Source organism: Oncorhynchus clarkii, chromosome 16 (genome assembly GCF_045791955.1).
Source record: "Oncorhynchus clarkii lewisi isolate Uvic-CL-2024 chromosome 16, UVic_Ocla_1.0, whole genome shotgun sequence".
Lineage (NCBI taxonomy): Eukaryota > Metazoa > Chordata > Actinopteri > Salmoniformes > Salmonidae > Oncorhynchus > Oncorhynchus clarkii.
This window is the reverse complement of record NC_092162.1, coordinates 26,016,274-26,036,805: the sequence shown is the minus strand read 5'-3', so window position 1 is coordinate 26,036,805 and position 20,532 is coordinate 26,016,274. Positions and strand designations below refer to the sequence as shown.

The 20,532-nt window shown below is 42.1% G+C and overlaps 2 protein-coding genes across 4 annotated transcripts in view; one reads left to right on the top strand and one right to left on the bottom strand.

The window, feature by feature from the left end:
- LOC139368261 (potassium voltage-gated channel, subfamily H (eag-related), member 6b) overlaps nucleotides 1–3,114 on the bottom strand; it is a 29,134-nt gene extending 26,020 nt beyond the window's left edge. Inside the window, exons 1-2 of one of the 3 annotated variants that reach the window (XM_071106973.1) lie at nucleotides 2,787–3,114; nucleotides 1,418–1,611 (exon numbers count right to left, since the gene is read on the bottom strand). In XM_071106973.1, the coding sequence (XP_070963074.1) occupies nucleotides 1,418–1,611; nucleotides 2,787–2,835 (243 nt within the window). In that variant the 5' untranslated portion in view covers nucleotides 2,836–3,114. The remainder of the gene's footprint in view (nucleotides 1–1,417; nucleotides 1,612–2,786) is intronic. The other 2 variants (XM_071106976.1, XM_071106975.1) reach the window with 2 other exon arrangements.
- A 13,968-nt stretch (nucleotides 3,115–17,082) lies between these two features.
- On the top strand, nucleotides 17,083–20,326 carry LOC139368259 (mitochondrial amidoxime-reducing component 1-like). Its single transcript, XM_071106970.1, has 2 exons — nucleotides 17,083–17,449; nucleotides 19,588–20,326. The coding sequence occupies exons 1-2, from the start codon at nucleotides 17,196–17,198 to the stop codon at nucleotides 20,324–20,326; spliced, it is 993 nt and encodes a 330-aa protein (XP_070963071.1). The 5' UTR covers nucleotides 17,083–17,195.
- The last annotated feature ends 206 nt before the right edge of the window (nucleotides 20,327–20,532 follow it).

The following is a 20,532-nucleotide window of genomic DNA, read 5'->3' as shown; positions in this document are numbered from 1 at the left end:
TCAGCCGTTTCCAGCTACAATAGTCGTTTACAACTGTAACAATGTCTACACTGTATTTCTGATCAATTTGATGTTATTTTAATAGACAAAAAATGTGCTTTTCTTGCAAAAACAAGGACATTTCTAAGTGACCCCAAACTTTTGAATGGTAATGTTCAAGCCCTTAACCAACAATGCAGTTTTAAGAAAATTGTTTAAAATGGCTGTTTAGAAGCCTCTTGGACCGTGACTTGGCACTCCGGTACCGCTTGCCATGCTGTAGCAGTCTATGACTAGGGTGGCTGGAGTCTGACAATTTTTAGTTCCTTCCTCTGACACCACCTGGAATAGAGGTCCTGGATGGCAGGAAGCTTGGCCCCGGTGATGTACTGGGCCGTACGCACTACCCTCTGTAGTGCCTTGCGGTCGGAGGCCGATTGAGCAGTTGTCATGCCATACCAGGCATACCAGGTTTTCTTCTATTGGATTTTGTCTGTGCTTAGCTCTATACTATTTATTTTTATCCCAAAAAACTCCCTAGTCTTTGCCGATTACAAGCATACCCATAACATGATGCAGCCCCCACCATGCTTGAACATTTGAAGAGTGGTACTCAGTGATGTGTTCCGTTGGATTTGCCACAAACATAACATTTCATATTCAGGACATTAAGTTAATTTTTTTTGCAGTTTTACTTTAGGGCCAAACAGGATGCATGTTTTGGAGTATTCGCTACAGGCTTCCTTCTTTTCATTCTGTCATTTAGGTTAGTATTTAGGTCATGTTGTTGATCCATCCTCAGTTCTCTCTTATCACAGCCATTAATAAACTAACTGTTTTAAAGTCACCATTGCCCTCATGGTGAAATCCCTGAGCAGTTTCCTTCCTCTATGGCAGCTGAGTTAGGAAGGACACACTTCCTTGCTCAAAGGGCTATTCAATGTCATTTTTTTTTTTTTTTACCCATCTACCAATAGGTGCCCTTCTTTGCGAGGCATTGGAAAAAACTCCCTTGTCGTTGTGGTTGAATCTGTGTTTGAAATTCATTGCTCAACTGAGGGACTTTATAGAAAATTGTATGTGTGGGGAACAGAGAGGAGGAAGTCATTCAAAACTCATGTTAAACACTACTTGCACACAGAGAGTCCAGGCAACTTATTATGTGACTTGTTAAGCAAATGTTTACTCCTGAACTTATTTATGCTTGTCGTATAACAAAGGGGATGACTACTTACTGAATCAAGACATTTCAGCTTGACATTTTTTTAATGAACATAATTCCACTTTGACATTATTGGGTATTGTGTGTAGGCCAGTGACACAAAATCTACATTTAATCAATTTGAATTCAGGCTGTAACACAAAATGTGGAAAAGGGGTGTGAATACACTGTATACATTTTTATACTATTCTTGTGTATACACACACACCACCCTACCTGTGTGACCTTGTCTGTGACATTCTGTGTGCGCTCCTTCACCTTAGCTGGAGCAAGGAGCTCCACCCTGGAGGCCGGGGGGGACAGCATGTCAGGTTTGAAGGGAGGGGGGGCCCGGTTGGCTGTTCCCCAAGTCTTCATTAGGTCCGAGTCGGACGTGGAGTTCAGCTGGCAAAGCTGGAGGTCTGATGGAGCTCCAATGTTCCCACCAGACAGGTAATTCGGGGCCAATGACAGGAGACAAAGAAAAACAGGCACCCATGTTTAGTTAAAGAAACAATGACATGAGACCCAATGTGGTTATGTATGCATTTGCTTATTAATATTTTGATGAAGAACCAAAATGTGATTTCTTATCTTGACCCAGAACCCAGTTTGTCACAAGAGACTAGAATTTGCAAATATGCTGTAAAAGAGTGACTATTGTGGCAGAATTCAACCTTTCAGCTCCCCTTCTCTTTTCAAAAATCCCCACAAGTTTGGAGTGTTGTGATGCTTATAAAAATCCATATAATTACCTAAATTAAGGTGCATATCTCCCCTCCCCTAATTTGTGGCAGCTAAATGAGGTAATGGGGGATGTTGCCCCATCACACCATTTTCTTGTTGATGTAGATGCATACCAGAATACACATAAACATCCCTATTTTCACGGCCTGCGGTCTGAATCATTCAAGGCACGTTGTAGAATGTCAGGGAAATAGCCTTTTAAAAGGCACAATTTCTGTAGCGCCATTCGCAGCGCTACAACACTCCTTTGAATTAATTCCGACCTCCATTTTAGTAGGGGGAGGAAATGTTTGACTATATTTGACTTGATTTCAGGACTAGAATTCATGTACATTACTATAACAAACATTAGAAAAATGGATTTTAAAAAGGAAACTTTATTATTATGTTGTGAGCAAAAGACCTGGGTTCAAATATGTGTGTATTTGAATACCTGGTATTTCAAATAATTTCTGTGTACACAGCCCAAAACATATACTTTTATTTGATTATTTGAATGGTTATTTGTCAAAACCAACAAGTATGTTCAAATACTTATTTCAAATACTATTTTGAAATACCTGGGTTAAATGCATGGGAGTGTATTTGAGTTACTTGTCTTGTCAAATAAAATATATCTGAATACATACTTAAAAATGTATGTGAAAGTAATTGAGATTTTTGAAATAGTATTTGAACACAGGTCTGTTGAGCAAGCACAAAATTGATTTTGAATGTATTTTAACACTGACAGAGGGAATGTCTGAAATGGCACCCTACTCCCTACGTATGCTACTTTTGCCCATAAAAAACATTATACAAATAAAACAAGTGTACTACATAGGGAATAGGTTGCAATTTCAAATGCAGACGGACTTACTGGTGGTGACGCGCACTTCCCCACCCTGGGCTCCCCAATCCGCCCTCATGTCCCTGGGAGAGACAGAAAGGATATCCCCTCAGGATACTAGTTCCACTAAGATGGTCCTCCACAGAATGTTCCAACAAGCAACTGGTTCAGCAACTTGTTCCACCACAAATATAAGTCAGAGACAGTTTTAAAAATGTATCTCCTCTGAGAAAATGTCCTCGGTTGGTCTTCCTCTCCTCCCCAAAAAACTTTACCGGTATAAAAACCAGTTCCCTCAGAAAATGTCTGCCAAAATTGCGATTTGAATAAATACTTTGAAGAGATTTTGTCAAAGTGTTTGCCAGTTGTTTTCTGGTTCCTTTTTTGCTCATACTATACATATATATATATATATATATATATAATATACATTAGCTCTCCTTTAAACTGCGCAGATGACAACCTCTCTTAGGGTCATCCCCTCCAGAGTCTGACTCCCACAGGCCAGTGAACTGGGTTAGCGTTAACACGTGGCTATGCCTCTATGCCTCATTCACTAACACAGTGAACTGATCAATGACTACAGCAGAGAGCCGCCGACAAATAAAATCAATCCCAAATCACGGATAACAACAGGAAATGGGCTCAATGTTATTACATTGGACATTCCTGTCACTACATTCAAAGGACCCTTTCAGTTTTGCTGTAAGTATCACGCAGTCACCGAAAAATGTTGTGATGTGTGGGGAACTCAACCTCAAAAACAGCACGTAAAACACATTTGACTTTTCCTAGAGTGACCCCAACATTAGAAAAAGTGAAACATCGCCTTTGTTCATATTTCCATGAAAGCTGTATACCACCAGGGTACAAAGATTGTCTTAGGGTTATTTTTGACCCTGCAGTTATAAAATCATTTACACACCACAAAAACCACAAAGGCACACACACACAAAGAGAAATTGAGATTATGTGTGCTACTTATTGAACTCAGACAAAACTAAAACTTTCTTGTGCATGTGCAGCATCTCATCCTCCATGAGGCGCTGTTGCGCCTTCTTCACCACGCTGTCTGTGTGGGTGGACTATTTCAGTTTGTCCTTGATGTGTACGCCGAGGAACTTAACATTTTCCACAGCTCTGCACCCCCCGCAGTAACTGGCCCCAAGGCTTTCGACTCTGTCAATCACCGTATTCTTATGGGCAGACTCAACAGCCTTGGTTTCTCTAATGACTCCCTCGCCTGGTTCACTAACTGCTTCTCAGAGTTCAGTGTGTCAAATCGGAGTGCCTGTTGTCCGGACCTCTGGCAGTCTCTATGGGGGTACCACAGGGTTCATTTCTCGGGCTGACTATTTTCTCTGTAAATTTCAATGATGTCGCTCTTGCTGCGGGTGATTATTTGATCCACCTCTACGCAGACAACACCATTCTGTATACATTTGGCCCTTTTTTGGACTATGTGATAACAAACCTCCAAACGAGCTTCAATGCCATACAACAGTTCCTTATGTGGCCTCCAACTGCCCATAAATGCTAGTAAAACAAAATGCATGCTCTTCAACTGATCGTTGCCCACACCCACCCGCACACCTAGCATCACTACTCTGGACGGTTCTGACCTAGAATATGTGGAAAACTACAAATACCTAGGTGTCCGGCTAGACTGTAAACTCTCCTTCCAGACTCATATTAAGCATCTCCAATCCAAAATTAAATCTAGAATCGGCTTCCAATTTCGCAACAAAGCCTCCTTCACTCATGCTGCCAAACATACCCTCATAAAACTGACTATCCTGCTGATCCTTGACTTCGGCGATATCATTTACAAAATAGCCTCCAACACTCTATTCAGCAAATTGAATGCAGTCTATCACAGTGCCATCCGTTTTGTCTCCAAAGCCCCATATACCACCCACCAATGCGACCTGTCTGCTCTCGTTGGCTGGTCCTCGCTACATATTCCTCGCAAAACCCACTGGCTCCAGGTCATCTATAAGTCTTTGCCAGGTAAAGCCCCGCCTTATCTCAGCTCACTGATCACCATAGCAACACCTACCCATAGCAAGTGCTCCAGAAGGTATATTTCACTGGTCATCCCCAAAGCCAACACCTCATTTGGCCGCCTTTCCTTCCAGTTTTTTGCTGCCAATGAGTTGAACGGAAGTCAAAAGTTTACATACACGTAGGTTGGAGTCATTAAAAACTTGTTTTTCAACCACTCCACAAATGTCTTGTTAACAAACTATAGTTTTGGCCAGTCGGTTAGGACAGTAATTTTTCCAACAATTGTTTACAGACAGATTTTTTCACTTATTCACTGTATCACAATTCAGAAGTTTACATACACTAATTTGGCTGTGCCTTTAAACAGCTTGGAAAATTCCAGAAAATGATGTCATGGCTTTAGAAGCTTCTTATAGGCTAATTGACATAATTTGAGTCAATTGGAGGTGAACCTGTGGATGTATTTCAAGTCCTACCTTCAAACTTGGTGCCTCTTTGCTTGACATCATGGGAAAATCTAAAGAAATAATCCAAGACCTCCAAATGCCTGAAGGTGCCACATTCATCTGTACAAACAATAGTACGCAAGCATAAACACCATGGGACCACGCAGCTGTCATACTGCTCAGGAAGGAGACGCGTTTTGTCTTCTGGAGGTGAATGTACTTTGGTGCAAGAAGTTCAAATCAATCGAAGAACAACAGCAAAGGACCTTGTGAAGATGCTGGAGGAAACAGGTACACAAGTATCTATATCCATAGGAAAACGAGTCCTATATCGACATAACCTGAAAGGACGCTCAGCAAGGAAAACGCCACTGCTCCAAAACAGCCATAAAACAGCCAGACTGCAGTTTGCATCTGCACATGGGGACAAAGATCGTACTTTTTGGAGAAATGTCTTCTGGTCTGATGAAACAAAATATAACTTTTTGGCCATATTGACCATCATCATGTTTGGAGGGAAAAGGGTAAGGCTTGCAAGCCGAAGATCACCATCCCAACTGTGAAGCATGGGGGTGGCAGCATCATGTTGTGAGGGTGCTTTGCTGCAGGAGGGACTGGTGCACGTCACAAAATAGATGGCATCACGAGGGAGGAATATTTTGTGGATATATTGAAGCAACATCTTAAGACATCAGTCAGGAAAAAGCTTGGTCGCAAATGGGTCTTCCAAATGTACAATGACCCCAAGCATACTTCCAAAGTTGTGGCAAAATGGCTTAATTGGCAACAAAGTCAAGATATTGGAGTGGCCATCACAAGCCCTGACCTTAATCCTATAGAAAATTTGTGGACAGAACTGAATAAAAGTGTGCGAGCAAGGAGGCCGACAAACCTGACTCAGTTACACCAGCTCTGTCAGGAGGAATGGGCCAGAATTCATCCAACGTATTGTGGGAAGCTTGTGGAAATTGTTTAAGTCAATGCTGCCAAATACCAATTGAGTGTATGTAAACTTCTGACCCACTGGGAATGTGATGAAAGAAATAAAAGGTGAAATAAATCATTCTCTACTATTATTCTGACATTTCATATTCTTAAAATAAAGTGGTGATCCTAACTGACCTAAGACGGGGAATTCTTTACTAGGATTATATGTCAGGAATTGTGAAAAACTGAGTTTAAATGTATTTGGCTAAGGTGTATGTAAACTTCCGACTTCAATTATTTATCTCCCTCACTAACATCAAGCATCGGCTGTCAGAGCAGCTTACCGGTCGCTGCAGCTGTACACAACCCATCTGTAAATAGCCCATCCAACCAACTACCTCATTCCCATATATATATATATATATATATATATATATATATATATATATATATATATATATATATACACAATGGGGAGAAAAAGTATTTGATACACTGCCAATTTTGCAGGTTTTCCTACTTACAAAGCATGTAGAGGTCTGTAATTTTTTTTTATCATAGGTGCACTTCAACTGTGAGAGACGGAATCTAAAACAAAAATCCAGAAAATCACATTGTATGATACTCCTCCATACAGACCTTCTCCAGATCCTTCAGGTTTCGAGGCTGTCGCTGGGCAATAAGGACTTTCAGCTCCCTCCAAAGATTTTCTATTGGGTTCAGGTCTGGAGACTGGCTAGGCCACTCCAGGACCTTGAGATGCTTCTTACAGAGCCACTCCTTAGACCCAGCCACGACCCATCTTCAATGCTCTTCCTGAGGAAAGGAGGTTGTTGGCCAAGATGTCACGACACATGGCCCCATCCATCCTCCCCTCAATACGGTGCAGTCGTCTAGTCCCCTTTGCAGAAAAGCATCCCCAAAGAATGGTGTTTCCACCTCCATGCTTCACAGTTGGGATGATGTTCTTGGGGTTGTACTCATCCTTCTTCTTCCTCCAAACACGGCAAGTGGAGTTTAGACCAAAAAGCTCTATTTTTGTCTCATCAGATCACATGACCTTCTCCCATTCCTCCTCTGGATCATCCAGATGGTCATTGGCAAACTTCAGACGGGCCTGGACATGCGCTGGCTTGAGCAGGGGGACCTTGCGTGCGCTGCAGGATTTTAATCCATGACGGCGTAGTGTGTTACTAATGGTTTTCTTTGAGACTGTGGTCCCAGCTCTCTTCAGGTCATTGACCAGGTCCTCCCGTGTAGTTCTGGGCTGATCCCTCACCTTCCTCATGATCATTGATGCCCCACGAGGTGAGATCTTGCATGGAGCCCCAGACCGAGGGTAATTGACCGTCATCTTGAACTTCTTCCATTTTCTAATATTTGTGCCAACAGTTGTTGCCTTCTCACCAAGCTGCTTGCCTATTGTCCTGTAGCCCATCCCAGCCTTGTGCAGGTCTACAATTTTACCCCTGATGTCCTTACACAGCTCTCTGGTCTTGGCCATTGAGGAGAGGTATGAGTGAGTGTGTGGACAGGTGTGTTTTATACAGGTAACGAGTTCAAACAGGTGCAGTTAATACAGGTAATGAGTGGAGAACAGGAGGGATCCTTAAAGAAAAACTAACAGGTCTGTGAGAGCTGGAATTCTTACTGGTTGGTAGGTGATCAAATACGTATGTCATGCAATAAAATGCTAATTAATTACTTAAAAATCATACAATGTGATTTTCTGGATTTTTGTTTAAGATTCCGTCTCTCACAGTTGAAGTGTACCTATGATAAAAATGACAGACCTCTACATGCTTTGTAAGTAGGAAAACTTGCTAAATCGGCAGTGTATCAAATACTTGTTCTCCCCACTGTATGTATGTATGTATATATATATACAGTGCCTTGCGAAAGTATTCGGCCCCCTTGAACTTTGCGACCTTTTGCCACATTTCAGGCTTCAAACATAAAGATGTAAACTGTATTTTTTTGTGAAGAATCAACAACAAGTGGGACACAATCATGAAGTGGAACGACATTAATTGGATATTTCAAACTTTTTTAACAAATCAAAAACTGAAAAATTGGGGGTGCAAAATTATTCAGCCCCTTTACTTTCAGTGCAGCAAACTCTCTCCAGAAGTTCAGTGAGGATCTCTGAATGATCCAATGTTGACCTAAATGACTAATGATGATAAATACAATCCACCTGTGTGTAATCAAGTCTCCGTATAAATGCACCTGCACTGTGATAGTCTCAGAGGTCCGTTAAAAGCGCAGAGAGCATCATGAAGAACAAGGAACACACCAAGCAGGTCCGAGATACTGTTGTGAAGAAGTTTAAAGCCGGATTTGGATACAAAAAGATTTCCCAAGCTTTAAACATCCCAAGGAGCACTGTGCAAGCGATAATATTGAAATGGAAGGAGTATCAGACCACTGCAAATCTACCAAGACCTGGTCGTCCCTCTAAACTTTCAGCTCATACAAGGAGAAGACTGATCAGAGATGCAGCCAAGAGGCCCATGATCACTCTGGATGAACTGCAGAGATCTACAGCTGAGGTGGGAGACTCTGTCCATAGGACAACAATCAGTCGTATATTGCACAAATCTGGCCTTTATGGAAGAGTGGCAAGAAGAATGCCATTTCTTAAAGATATCCATAAAAAGTGTCGTTTAAAGTTTGCCACAAGCCACCTGGGAGACACACCAAACATGTGGAAGAAGGTGCTCTGGTCAGATGAAACCAAAATTGAACTTTTTGGCAACAATGCAAAACGTTATGTTTGGCGTAAAAGCAACACAGCTCATCACTCTGAACACACCATCCCCACTGTCAAACATGGTGGTGGCAGCATCATGGTTTGGGCCTGCTTTTCTTCAGCAGGGACAGGGAAGATGGTTAAAATTGATGGGAAGATGGATGGAGCCAAATACAGGACCATTCTGGAAGAAAACCTGATGGAGTCTGCAAAAGACCTGAGACTGGGACGGAGATTTGTCTTCCAACAAGACAATGATCCAAAACATTTAGCAAAATCTACAATGGAATGGTTCAAAAATAAACATATCCAGGTGTTAGAATGGCCAAGTCAAAGTCCAGACCTGAATCCAATCGAGAATCTGTGGAAAGAACTGAAAACTGCTGTTCACAAATGCTCTCCATCCAACCTCACTGAGCTCAAGCTGTTTTGCAAGGAGGAATGGGAAAAAATGTCAGTCTCTCGATGTGCAAAACTGATAGAGACATACCCCAAGCGACTTACAGCTGTAATCGCAGCAAAAGGTGGCGCTACAAAGTATTAACTTAAGGGGGCTGAATAATTTTGCACGGACAATTTTTCAGTTTTTGATTTGTTAAAAAAGTTTGAAATATCCAATAAATGTCGTTCCACTTCATGATTGCGTCCCACTTGTTGTTGATTCTTCACAAAAAAATACAGTTTTATATCTTTATGTTTGAAGCCTGAAATGTGGCAAAAGGTCGCAAAGTTCAAGGGGGCCGAATACTTTCGCAAGGCACTGTATATAGACATATCTTATTGGAGCTTCAATGCCATACAACTCTCCTTCCGTGGCCTCCAACTGCTCTTAAATGCAAGTAAAACTAAATGCATCCTCTTCAACAGACCGCTGCCCGCACCTGCCCGCCCGTCCAGCATCACTACTGGACGGTTCTGACCTTGAATATGTGGACAACTACAAATACCTAGGTGTCTGTTTAGACTGTAAACTCTCCTTCCAGACCCACAGTAAACCATATTAAGCACATTACAAAATAGCCTCCAACACTCTACTCAACAAATTGGATGCAGTCTATCACAGTGCCATCCGTTTTGTCACCAAAGCCCCATATACTACCCACCACTTCAACCTGTACGCTCTCGTTGGCTGGCCCTCGCTTCATACTCGTCACCAAACTCACTGGCTCCAGGTCATCTACAAGTCTTTGCTAGGTAAAGCCACGCCTTATCTCAGTTCACTGATCACCATAGCAGCACCCACTCGCAGCACGCGCTCCAGCAGGTATATTTCACCCCCAATGACAATTCCTCCTTTGGCCGCCTTTCCTTCCAGTTCTCTGCTGCCAATGACTGAAACGAACTGCAAAAATCACTGAAGCTGGAGACTCATATCTCCTTCACTAACTTCAAGCTTCCATCTTTCAGAGCAGCTCACAGATCAATGCACCTGTACATAGCCCATCTGTAAATAGCCCATCCAACTACCTCATCCCCATACTGTATTTATTTATTTTGCTCCTTTGCTCCCCAGTATCTCTAGTTGCACATTCATCTTCTCCACATCTATCACTCCGGTGTTTAATTGTTATATCGTAATTACCTCGCCACTATGGCCTATTTTATTGACTGTGTGTTTGTTTATTCCATGTTTATTCCATTACTCTGTGTTGTATGTGTCGAACTGCTTTGCTTTATCTTGGCCAGGTCGCAGTTGTAAATGAGAACATGTTCTCAACTATCCCAGTCTGCTGTTCCCACATGCTTCAAGAGGGCCACCATTGTTCCTGTTCCCAAGAAAGCTAAGGTAACTGAGCTAAACAACTACCGCCCCGTAGCACTCACTTCCGTCATCATGAAGTGCTTTGAGAGACTAGTCAAGGACCATATCACCTCCACCCTACCTGACACCCTAGACCCACTCCAATTTGCTTACCGCCCAAATAGGTCCACAGACGATGCAATCTCAACCACACTGCACACTGCCCTAATCTGGACAAGAGGAATACCTATGTGAGAATGCTGTTCATCGACTACAGCTCAGCATTTAACACCATAGTACCTTCCAAACTCGTCATCAAGCTCGAGACCCTGGGTCTCGACCCCGCCCTGTGCAACTGGGCACTGGACTTCCTTACGGGCCGCCCCCAGGTGGTGAGGGTAGGTAACAACATCTCCACCCCGCTGATCCTCAACACTGGGGCCCCACACGGGTGCGTTCTGAGCCCTCTCCTGTACTCCCTGTTCACCCACGACTGCGTGGCCACACACGCCTCCAACTCAATCATCAAGTTTGCGGACGACACAACAGTGGTAGGCTTGATTACCAACAACGACGAGACGGCCTACAGGGAGGAGGTGAGGGCCCTCGGAGTGTGGTGTCAGGAAAATAACCTCACACTCAACGTCAACAAAACTAAGGAGATGATTGTGGACTTCAGGAAACAGCAGAGGGAACACCCCCCTATCCACATCGATGGAACAGCAGTGGAGAGGGTAGTAAGTTTTAAGTTCCTCGGCGTACACATCACAGACAAACTGAATTGGTCCACCCACACAGACAGCATTGTGATGAAGGCGCAGCAGCGCCTCTTCAACCTCAGGAGGCTGAAGAAATTTGGCTTGTCACCAAAAGCACTCACAAACTTCTACAGATGCACAATCGAGAGCATCCTGTCGGGCTGTATCACCGCCTGGTACGGCAACTGCTCCGCCCACAACCGTAAGGCTCTCCAGAGGGTAGTGAGGTCCGCACAACGCATCACCGGGGGCAAACTACCTGCCCTCCAGGACACCTACACCACCCGATGTCACAGGAAGGCCATAAAGATCATCAAGGACAACAACCACCCGAGCCACTGCCTGTTCACCCCGCTATCATCCAGAAGGCGAGGTCAGTACAGGTGCATCAAAGCTGGGACCGAGAGACTGAAAAACAGCTTCTATCTCAAGGCCATCAGACTGTTAAACAGCCACCACTAACATTGAGTGGCTGCTGCCAACACACTGACTCAACTCCAGCCACTTTAATAATGGGAATTGATGTAAAATATATCACTAGCCACTTTAAACAATGCTACTTAATATAATGTTTACATACCCTACATTATTAATCTCATATGTCTACATATATACTGTACTCTATATCATCTACTGCATCTTTATGTAATACATGTATCACTAGCCACTTTAAACTATGCCACTTTGTTTACATACTCATCTCATATGTATATACTGTACTCTATACCATCTACTGCATCTTGCCTATGCCGTTCTGTACCATCACTCATTCACATATCTTTATGTACATATTCTTTATCCCTTTACACTTGTGTGTATAAGGTAGTAGATTTGGAATTGTTAGTTAGATTACTCATTGGTTATTACTGCATTGTCGGAACTAGAAGCACAAGCATTTCGCTACACTCGCATTAACATCTGCTAACCATGTGTATGTGACAAATAAAATTTGATTTGATTTGATTTGGACTATCCTACCTGATTAAATAAATGTGAAATAAAAAAATATAAATTTACTAATTTACTGCCTGGTGATGTCACCAGGCAGGCCAAAACTCCATCCCACCAAAACAGGCAGAAATGTCAGTCATTTCAAACAGCTCTTACACTAAGAGGGCATTATTATCATTTTCACAGTATTATTCGAACCTCATAGCGTGGAAATACTATATAAGTTCAAACACAGGAAAAGCATGTTTTTTACTGCACTGGGTCTTCAATGAAAACAGACTGCTATTGGAATCAGCAGGACAATCTGCAGTTCGAACAATAGAATCATTGAATTTACTACAGGTGGACTCCAATCAAGTTGCATAAACATTTCTACATCTGCATTGCTTGTTGTTAGAAAATGACTCAAGTAAGAGTGAAAGTCACCCAGTAAAATACTACTTGAGTAAAAGTCTAAAAGTATTTGGTTTAAACTATACTTATGTATCTAAAGTAAATGTAATTGATAAAATACACTTAAGTATCAAAAGTAAAAGTATAAATTATTTAAAATTCCTTATATTAAGCAAATCAGACGGCACAATGTTTTTTCCCCATTTACGGCTAGCCAGGGGCACACTCAAACACAGACATAATTTACAAACGAAGCATGTGTGTTTAGTGAGTCTGCCAGGTCAGAGGCAAAAGACATGACCAGAGATGTTCTCTTTGTGTGTGTGTACCATTTTCCTGTCCTGCTAAGTGTAACAGTATACCCTACCTTACCTTATGGCTGTAATGACAGTCTACATTTGCACTCTCGTGCATGTGTGTGGGCTGCAAGCTTTGAACCACTCTTTTTTTGGATGTCACGGGTCAAAAAGTTTGAAACCAGTCAAATTGTAGCGAGAGAGGATTGCAGCTCCAAAATATATGCAGCTCCAAAATAAATAAAAAACAAAAAAGTGGTGATCAAGAATATTAATTGTTTACCTTGAAAGCTCACCAGCAATGGGCCATCAAGCAACAATTATTAGCATAGGCCTACTGGTCTTTTGGTATGTCAAAATTGTATGAAATGAATCATTTAATTATGAAGCTTGCATTTGAAATTTGTTCAAATGTATTATTGAATAATCATGTATGCTCTAGACTACATAATGAAAAGGGCTGTCGGGTAGCCTCAATAAATTGACAAAGATTGTTGATGTATATCTGTAGTTAAACAAGTCATTGCCTGTATAGAATTTTATTTACTTGACTTGAAAAAAAACTTGCGACTCGACATGCTCTTAGAATGCATGACTTGGCCTTGACTCGACATGCTCTACTTGGGACATGACTTAACACTTGAATCTTGTGACTTGGTCCCACCTCTGCCTCTATGATTTAGCGTTTTAACCATTCTGGTTTAACCAGTTGAGCTGGTTTAACCCGTTGACATTTTGCACTGCTTCGATATGGTTTTGGTCAATTTAGCAAGAGGGCAATATTTTATTGCTGTAGTAGCGTTCTGAGATAATAATGAGATAATATCAGTCAGCTAACATGGCCTTTATTGGTTTAGTCACATCTAACAACACAAATAGTTGTTTCTAATTTATTTTTCAGTTAATAATTTATGTTGACTGTAAATACTTATTATGCATGCTTTTGGTGTTATAGCAATGTTTATTTACTCCATTGCTATGGTCACCGGCCACTGTCATCCTCTGTGTGTGTGTGTGTGTGTGTGTGTGTGTGTGTGTGTGTGTGTGTGTGTGTGTGTGTGCTTTCAAAATGTATGTCCCTCATTGAAAGTGAAGCAAACAACTGTCATTTTCCAACAATGCAGAGTTAAAGATAAAGATACAAAAATATCAAATAAAAATAGTGTCACAAGAAATAAATACACAGTGAATAACAAGTACTAATAACATGGCTATATACAGGGAGCACCAGTACCGAGTCGATGTGCAGGGATACGAGGTAATTGAGGTAGCTATGTATATATATGGTTGGGGCAAAGTGATTAGGCAACGGGATAGATAATAGACTGAGCTGTAGCAGCAGCGTATGTGGTGAGTGTAAAAGTGTGTGTACAGTATGTGTGTGTGGCGTCAGTATGAATATGTGCTCGTGTTATGTGTGTCTGGGCCACAAGAGGTTGGTGGCACCTTAATTGGGGAGGACAAGCTCGTGGTAATGGCTGGAGCGGAATGAATGGAATGGTATCAAATATACACACCATACACATGGTTCCGTTTCAGCCATTATCATGAGCCATCCTCCCCTCAGCAGCCTCCACTGGTGTGGGTGTCTGTGTGTTTGGGTGTCAGTGTAAGTATGTGTGTGTGGGGGGGGGGGGTAGAATTCAGTGTGTGTATAGAGTCAGTGCAATAGAGTTCGTTCAAAAAAGGGTCAATGCAGATAGTCCAGGTAACTTTTTGATTAGCTATTTAGCAGCCTTGTTTAGCAGTCATGGCTTGGGGGTAGAATCAATTCAGGGTCCAATTGGTTCTAGACTTGGTGCACTGGTACCGCTTGTTATGCGGTTGCAGAGAGAACAGTCTATGGATTGTGTGGCTGGAGTCTTGGGGCTTTCCACTGACACGGCCTGGTATAGAGGTCCTGTATGGCACTCCTTGACTTATTCTACAGTTTGTCAGCTTTTCATTTGTATCAGCCTACTCAATGACACCCACAGAACACAACTATGTAGAGTTTACATAAATATTAGCATCCTAGTTCTTATTGTAGGACTCTGAAACCACTGTGAAATGAGCCACATTAGGCGAAAAGGCCGTCTTAGCATGGGCAGTGCCATTGAGGGCTTCCACCATTTTAATGTAATAAACTAGTTGGGAACTAGGGAACTCTGACATGTCTGACTTTCTAAATGGTTAAACGCGGCACCTATATACAGTTGAAGTCGGAAGTTTACATACACCTTAGCCAAATACATTTAAACTCAGTTTTTCACAATTCCTGACATTTAATCCTAGTAAACATTCCCTGTCTTAGGTCAGTTAGGATCACCACTTTATTTTAAGAATGTGAAATGTCAGAATAATAGTAGAGAGAATGATTTATTTCAGCTTTTATTTATTTCATCGCATTCCCAGTGGGTCAGAAGTTTACAAACACTCAATTAGTAATTGGTAGCATTGCCTTTAAATTGTTTAACTTGGGTCAAACGGTTCAGGTAGCCTTCCACAAGCTTCCCACAATAAGTTGGGTGAATTTTGGCCCATTCCTTCTGACAGAGCTGGTGTAATTGAGTCAGGTTTGTATGCCTCCTTGCTCGCACACACTTTATCATTTCTGCCCACACATTTTCTGTAGGATTGAGGTCAGGGCTTGTGATGGCCACTCCAATACCTTGACTTTGTTGTCCTTAATCCATTCTGCCACAACTTTAGAAGTATGCTTGGGGTCATTGTCCATTTGGAAGACCCATTTGTGACCAAGCTTTAACTTCCTGACTGATGTCTTCAGATGTTGCTTCAATATATCCACATCATTTTGCTGCCTCATGATGCCATCCATTTTGTGAAGTGCACCTGTCCCTCCTGCGGCAAAGCACCCCCACAACATGATGCTGCACCCCGTGCTTCACGGTTGGGATGGTGTTCTTCGGCTTGCAAGCCTCCCCATTTTTCCTCCAAACATAATGATGTTCATTATGGCCAAACAGTTCTATTTTTGTTTCATCAGACCAGAGGACATTTCTCCAAAAATAACAATATTTGTCTCCATTTGCAGTTGCAAACCGTAGTCTGGCTTTTTTTATGGCTGTTTTGGAGCAGTGGCTTCTTCCTTGCTTAGCAGCCTTTCAGGTTATGTCGATATAGGACTCATTTTTACTGTGGATATAGGTATTTTTGTACCGGTTTCCTCCAGCATCTTCACAAGGTCCTTTGCTGTTGTTCTGGGATTGATTTGCACTTTTCGCACCAAAGTACGTTCTTCTCTAGGAGACAGAACACTTCTCCTTCCTGAGCGGTATGACAGCTGCGTGGTCCCATGGTGTTTATACTTGCGTACTATTGTTTGTACAGATGAACGTGGTACCTTCAGGCGTTTGGATATTGCTCCTAAGGACGAACCAGACTTGTGGAGGTCTACAATTTTTTTTCTGGGGTCTTGGCTGATTTCTTTAAGATTTTCCCATGATGTCAAGCAAAGAGGCACTGAGTTTGAAGGTAGGCCTTGAAATACATTCACATGTACACTTCCAATTGACTCAAATGATGTCAATTAGCCTATCAGAAGCTTCTAAAGCCATGACATAATTTTCGGACATTTTCCAAGCTGTTTAAAGGCACAGTCAACTTAGTGTATGGCTCACTGGAATTGTGATACAGTGAATGATAAGTAAAATAATCTGTCTGTAAACAATTGTTGTGTAATGCACAAAGTAGATGTCCTAACCGACTTGCCAAAACTATATTTTGTTAACAAGAAATTAGTGGAGTGGTTGAAAAACGCGTTTTTAATGACTCCAACCTAGGTTTTTTTGAACTTCCCGACTTCAACTAGCTCCAGCCAGTTATCAAGCCGGACATTTCAGAGTTTCCTAGTTCCAACTAGCGCATGAACACAGCATTCATGCTGAGTTCAAAACAACTAGGTTCTCGAGTTGGAATTCCTTGTTGGATGACTTTTCACATCGATTTTTCCCAGTTGGAGCTCGTTTTTTTTCCGAGTTCGCAGTTGTTTTGAAAGCACGGAACTCAAAAGTCTGAGATTTCAGATTTCCCAGTTCCCGAGTTGTTTTGAACGCGGCAATATGTCCTAACTTGCCGTTCTCCGACATCATCACAGACCAGCCCCCTTTACTGAGGTGTTATTTTTGTCAAGTTCAATGTATATCTGTTGCGCCTTCTAAGAGTAAAGATGAACTTAGTAGATGTGTTGAGAAATGCGTTTACATTTATATATAAGAAAGCCCAGCTCTGGGCTGTAGGTGGTGGTATTACTGTTGTCGCACTTGGTCTTGGATATAAGTTTTTACTAAGGCCTAATAAACTTAACCGTGTGGGAGTTGTGTCACAGCTACTCATTCACCCACTGAAGTCGGGTAGAGCTGTGTCCGTGGCCCTTGCAGAATGTCAACCGATCGGGTTGAAGTACGGTGAACTTCGAGATAGGTTAGTAACATTTTATTCTGACTTTTTCCTAAATATTATTGCAATATGTTTTTTTTACAAGTCGCTAATGCACTCCTTGTACTGGTCCCAAACGTTACATACATAATTCTCACATTTATTGCTCGAAGTAATTGCATGTTGCCTAACCCTAACAAATAGTATATTTATCAATTATTCAAGTGAATCACTTAAGTAAAAGATCAGAACATGCCATGGAAATGTTGTGGTGGTGATTCTGATGAGGTACCACTCAACAATGTACAGATCCAGTCAAATATATTGGCACCTTGCACTTTTTAAATGGAGGTCAGTGAGGCAGAATGTTCTGTTCTGTAAAATAGGCTACTAAAATCGTTCCAATCCTGATTTTAAAAGGCAAATGCAGTCTAGACGCTGATTTTAGGGCCATGTGGACCTCTGGGAGCAGAGGGGAGGGAGGAAACGCTCCTTGTTTGGCTGGCTGGCTTTATGGAGAGCCAATGATGAATATAAATGAATATAAGCCCTCGATGGCAGATGTGAGCCACGGTCGGCCATATTGGCATTCCTCAGAAAAGCAGTCCTCCATAGGAATGAATGGGCGGATTCGATTATGCTGTGCCAGGCTGCACCAGGTGGCACAGTGGTGTAAGGCACTGCATCTCAGTGCAAGAAGTATCACTACAGTCCCTGGTTCAAATCCAGCGCACAAATGTCCCAGTGTCGTCCGGGCTAGGCCTTCATTGTAATTAAGATTTATTTCTTAACCGACTTGCCTAGTTAAATATAGGTTAAATTACATTTATAAGATGGCAGATGTGAGCCACGGTCGGCCATATTGGCATTCCTCAGAAAAGCAGTCCTCCATAGGAATGAATGGGCGGATTCGATTATGCTGTGCCGCAGAGCACCAGGTGGCACAGTGGTGTAAGGTATAGGTTAAATTACATTCATAAAAGGCCTGTTATGTCATCGGACAAAAGAGGGGAGGGAGGAGCGCCCTTCTCAAATCAAACAGTAATCTGTGCCATTTTGTCAACAAGGCTGCACAGTGCATCATCCAGAATCATATCTCTTTTCCATAAAATAAATGTTAGAATTTTCTTACTCGTTTTCATTGAGAAGGCTGATAAAGCTTAAAAGCAATCACTTTTCCATGTGAAAACACATACATCTACTCATTACTCTACGTGCTCCTACTTCACATTGTTTTTAGCTGACTTTGCCATGGGTTTTGAACGGGGCACCTGGCTCACGCCCGGGAGGCAGCCCGGTTCCAAAACGAATGGAATCAACTTTCACCCATTGCAAAAACCTGCCTACATGGGCGCGGTGTGAGAGTAATTGAACCCACAACATGTAGTTCCATAGTATTTCATTTAAATGTTTCAAGGAGAAATTGTATGTATTTAAGTATTTGTTGTTGTTGTAGTGGGGACAGTAACATTAATACTTGAAAAAATATATATACTTTAAATAAATAGTTTTTAGATTTAAAAAAAATATTTTTATGTTTAGCTCCCATAATATAATTTAAGAGTATGCATTAAGGTGTCTGTAATATAATACAAGAGGCAAAAACAAATGTAGACATTAATAAATGCATTTCTTTAGCTTCCAAAATACTTTTTTACAGTGGTGGGGGAGTTAAGTAACTGCTGTTGTCTTGACATGAAACTAGAGTTTTAATACCATACTGAGCTCCTGTATAGCAGCTAATTCTTGTATAACATGTGTTTTGTAGAATGTTAAATCAAATAAAATGTTATTGGTCACATGCGCCAAATACAACAGGTGTAGACATTACAGTGAAATACTTACGAGCCCATTCCCAACAATGCAGAATTAAAAAGAGAAATATTTGCTAAATAAAAAAGGAAATAGTAACACAATAAGACTATATACAAGGAGTACTAGTACTGAGTCAATGTGCAGGGGTACGAGGTAATACAGTATTTACATGTGGGTAGGGGGAAAAGTTGACTAGGCAATCAGGAAATATAATAAACAGAGTAGCTGTGTATTTGATGTGTGAGCGTATGTAGTGTGCTGGACTGTCCGTGTATGTGTGTGAATCTGAGTGTGCATAGAAAAGAAAGTCCCCTATTGACTGAGGTGACTGAAGCGAGGTGATAATGGCTGCCCTTGTTTTAATGCAGGCACTGGCTGGTGATCACTGAGGATGGCCACATGGTGACGGGAAGGCAAGAGCCTCGCCTGGTGCTGGTGTCGTTGACCAGTAAGGGGGGACAGATGTGTCTGAATGGACCCAACATGGAGCAGCTGAGGTTCCCTGTTCTGCAGCCTGACAATCCCATCATCAACTGCAGGGTGTTTAGCAGTGACATCCAAGGCAGGGACTGTGGCGACGAAGTGTCTAACTGGCTCACCAGCTACCTGGCTGCTGGAAAAACCTTTCGCTTGGTACACTTTGAGCCCCACATGAAGCCCAGGAGGCCAGCAGAGACAGAGTCTCTCTATCCTCAGAGGGAAAAGATTGCGTACCCCGATTGTGGCCCGATAATGTTGCTGTCTGAAGCCTCTGTGAAGGATCTAAACAGCAGGCTGGAGAATGACGTCACAGTTGCACGCTTTCGACCAAATGTCATTGTGAGCAGTTGCGAAGCCTTTGATGAGGATTCTTGGGAAGACATCCAGATTGGTGATGTGCGGATGCACCGCGTGATGGCGTGCGGAAGGTGCATCTTCACCACGGTCGACCCTGAAACAGGGGTCATCAGTAGAAAACAGCCACTGGAAACGCTAAAAAACTACAGATTGTGTGATGAAGCCGAGAAGCACATCTATAAGACATCGCCACTGTTTGGACAGATGTACACCGTCAGCAAAACTGGGATCCTGCAGGTTGGAGATGTGGTGTACAAGATAAGCCACTGAGATGGATGGAGGACTTATCCACAGTTCTAGTCTGTTTGTGCTATCATGACAATTCCTTGTCATGTCTGGCTTGACAAGGACATCAATGGAGTGGGGAAAAAGCACACACATATCTGGAAGCAGCCTTTGTAAAGGTCACAGCATTTCCTGTCACAAAATAAAGTAAAGGTTAAAATAAGCCTTTTTTGCCAGATATGTTGATTATA

Excerpts from the sequence above, each read along its gene's own strand:
- LOC139368259 (XM_071106970.1), top strand. The coding sequence starts at position 17,196 with ATGAACTTAGTAGATGTGTTGAGAAATGCGTTTACATTTATATATAAG. Across the intron at positions 17,450-19,587 it reads TACGGTGAACTTCGAGATAG|GCACTGGCTGGTGATCACTG; the intron begins GTTAGTAACATT and ends GTTTTAATGCAG.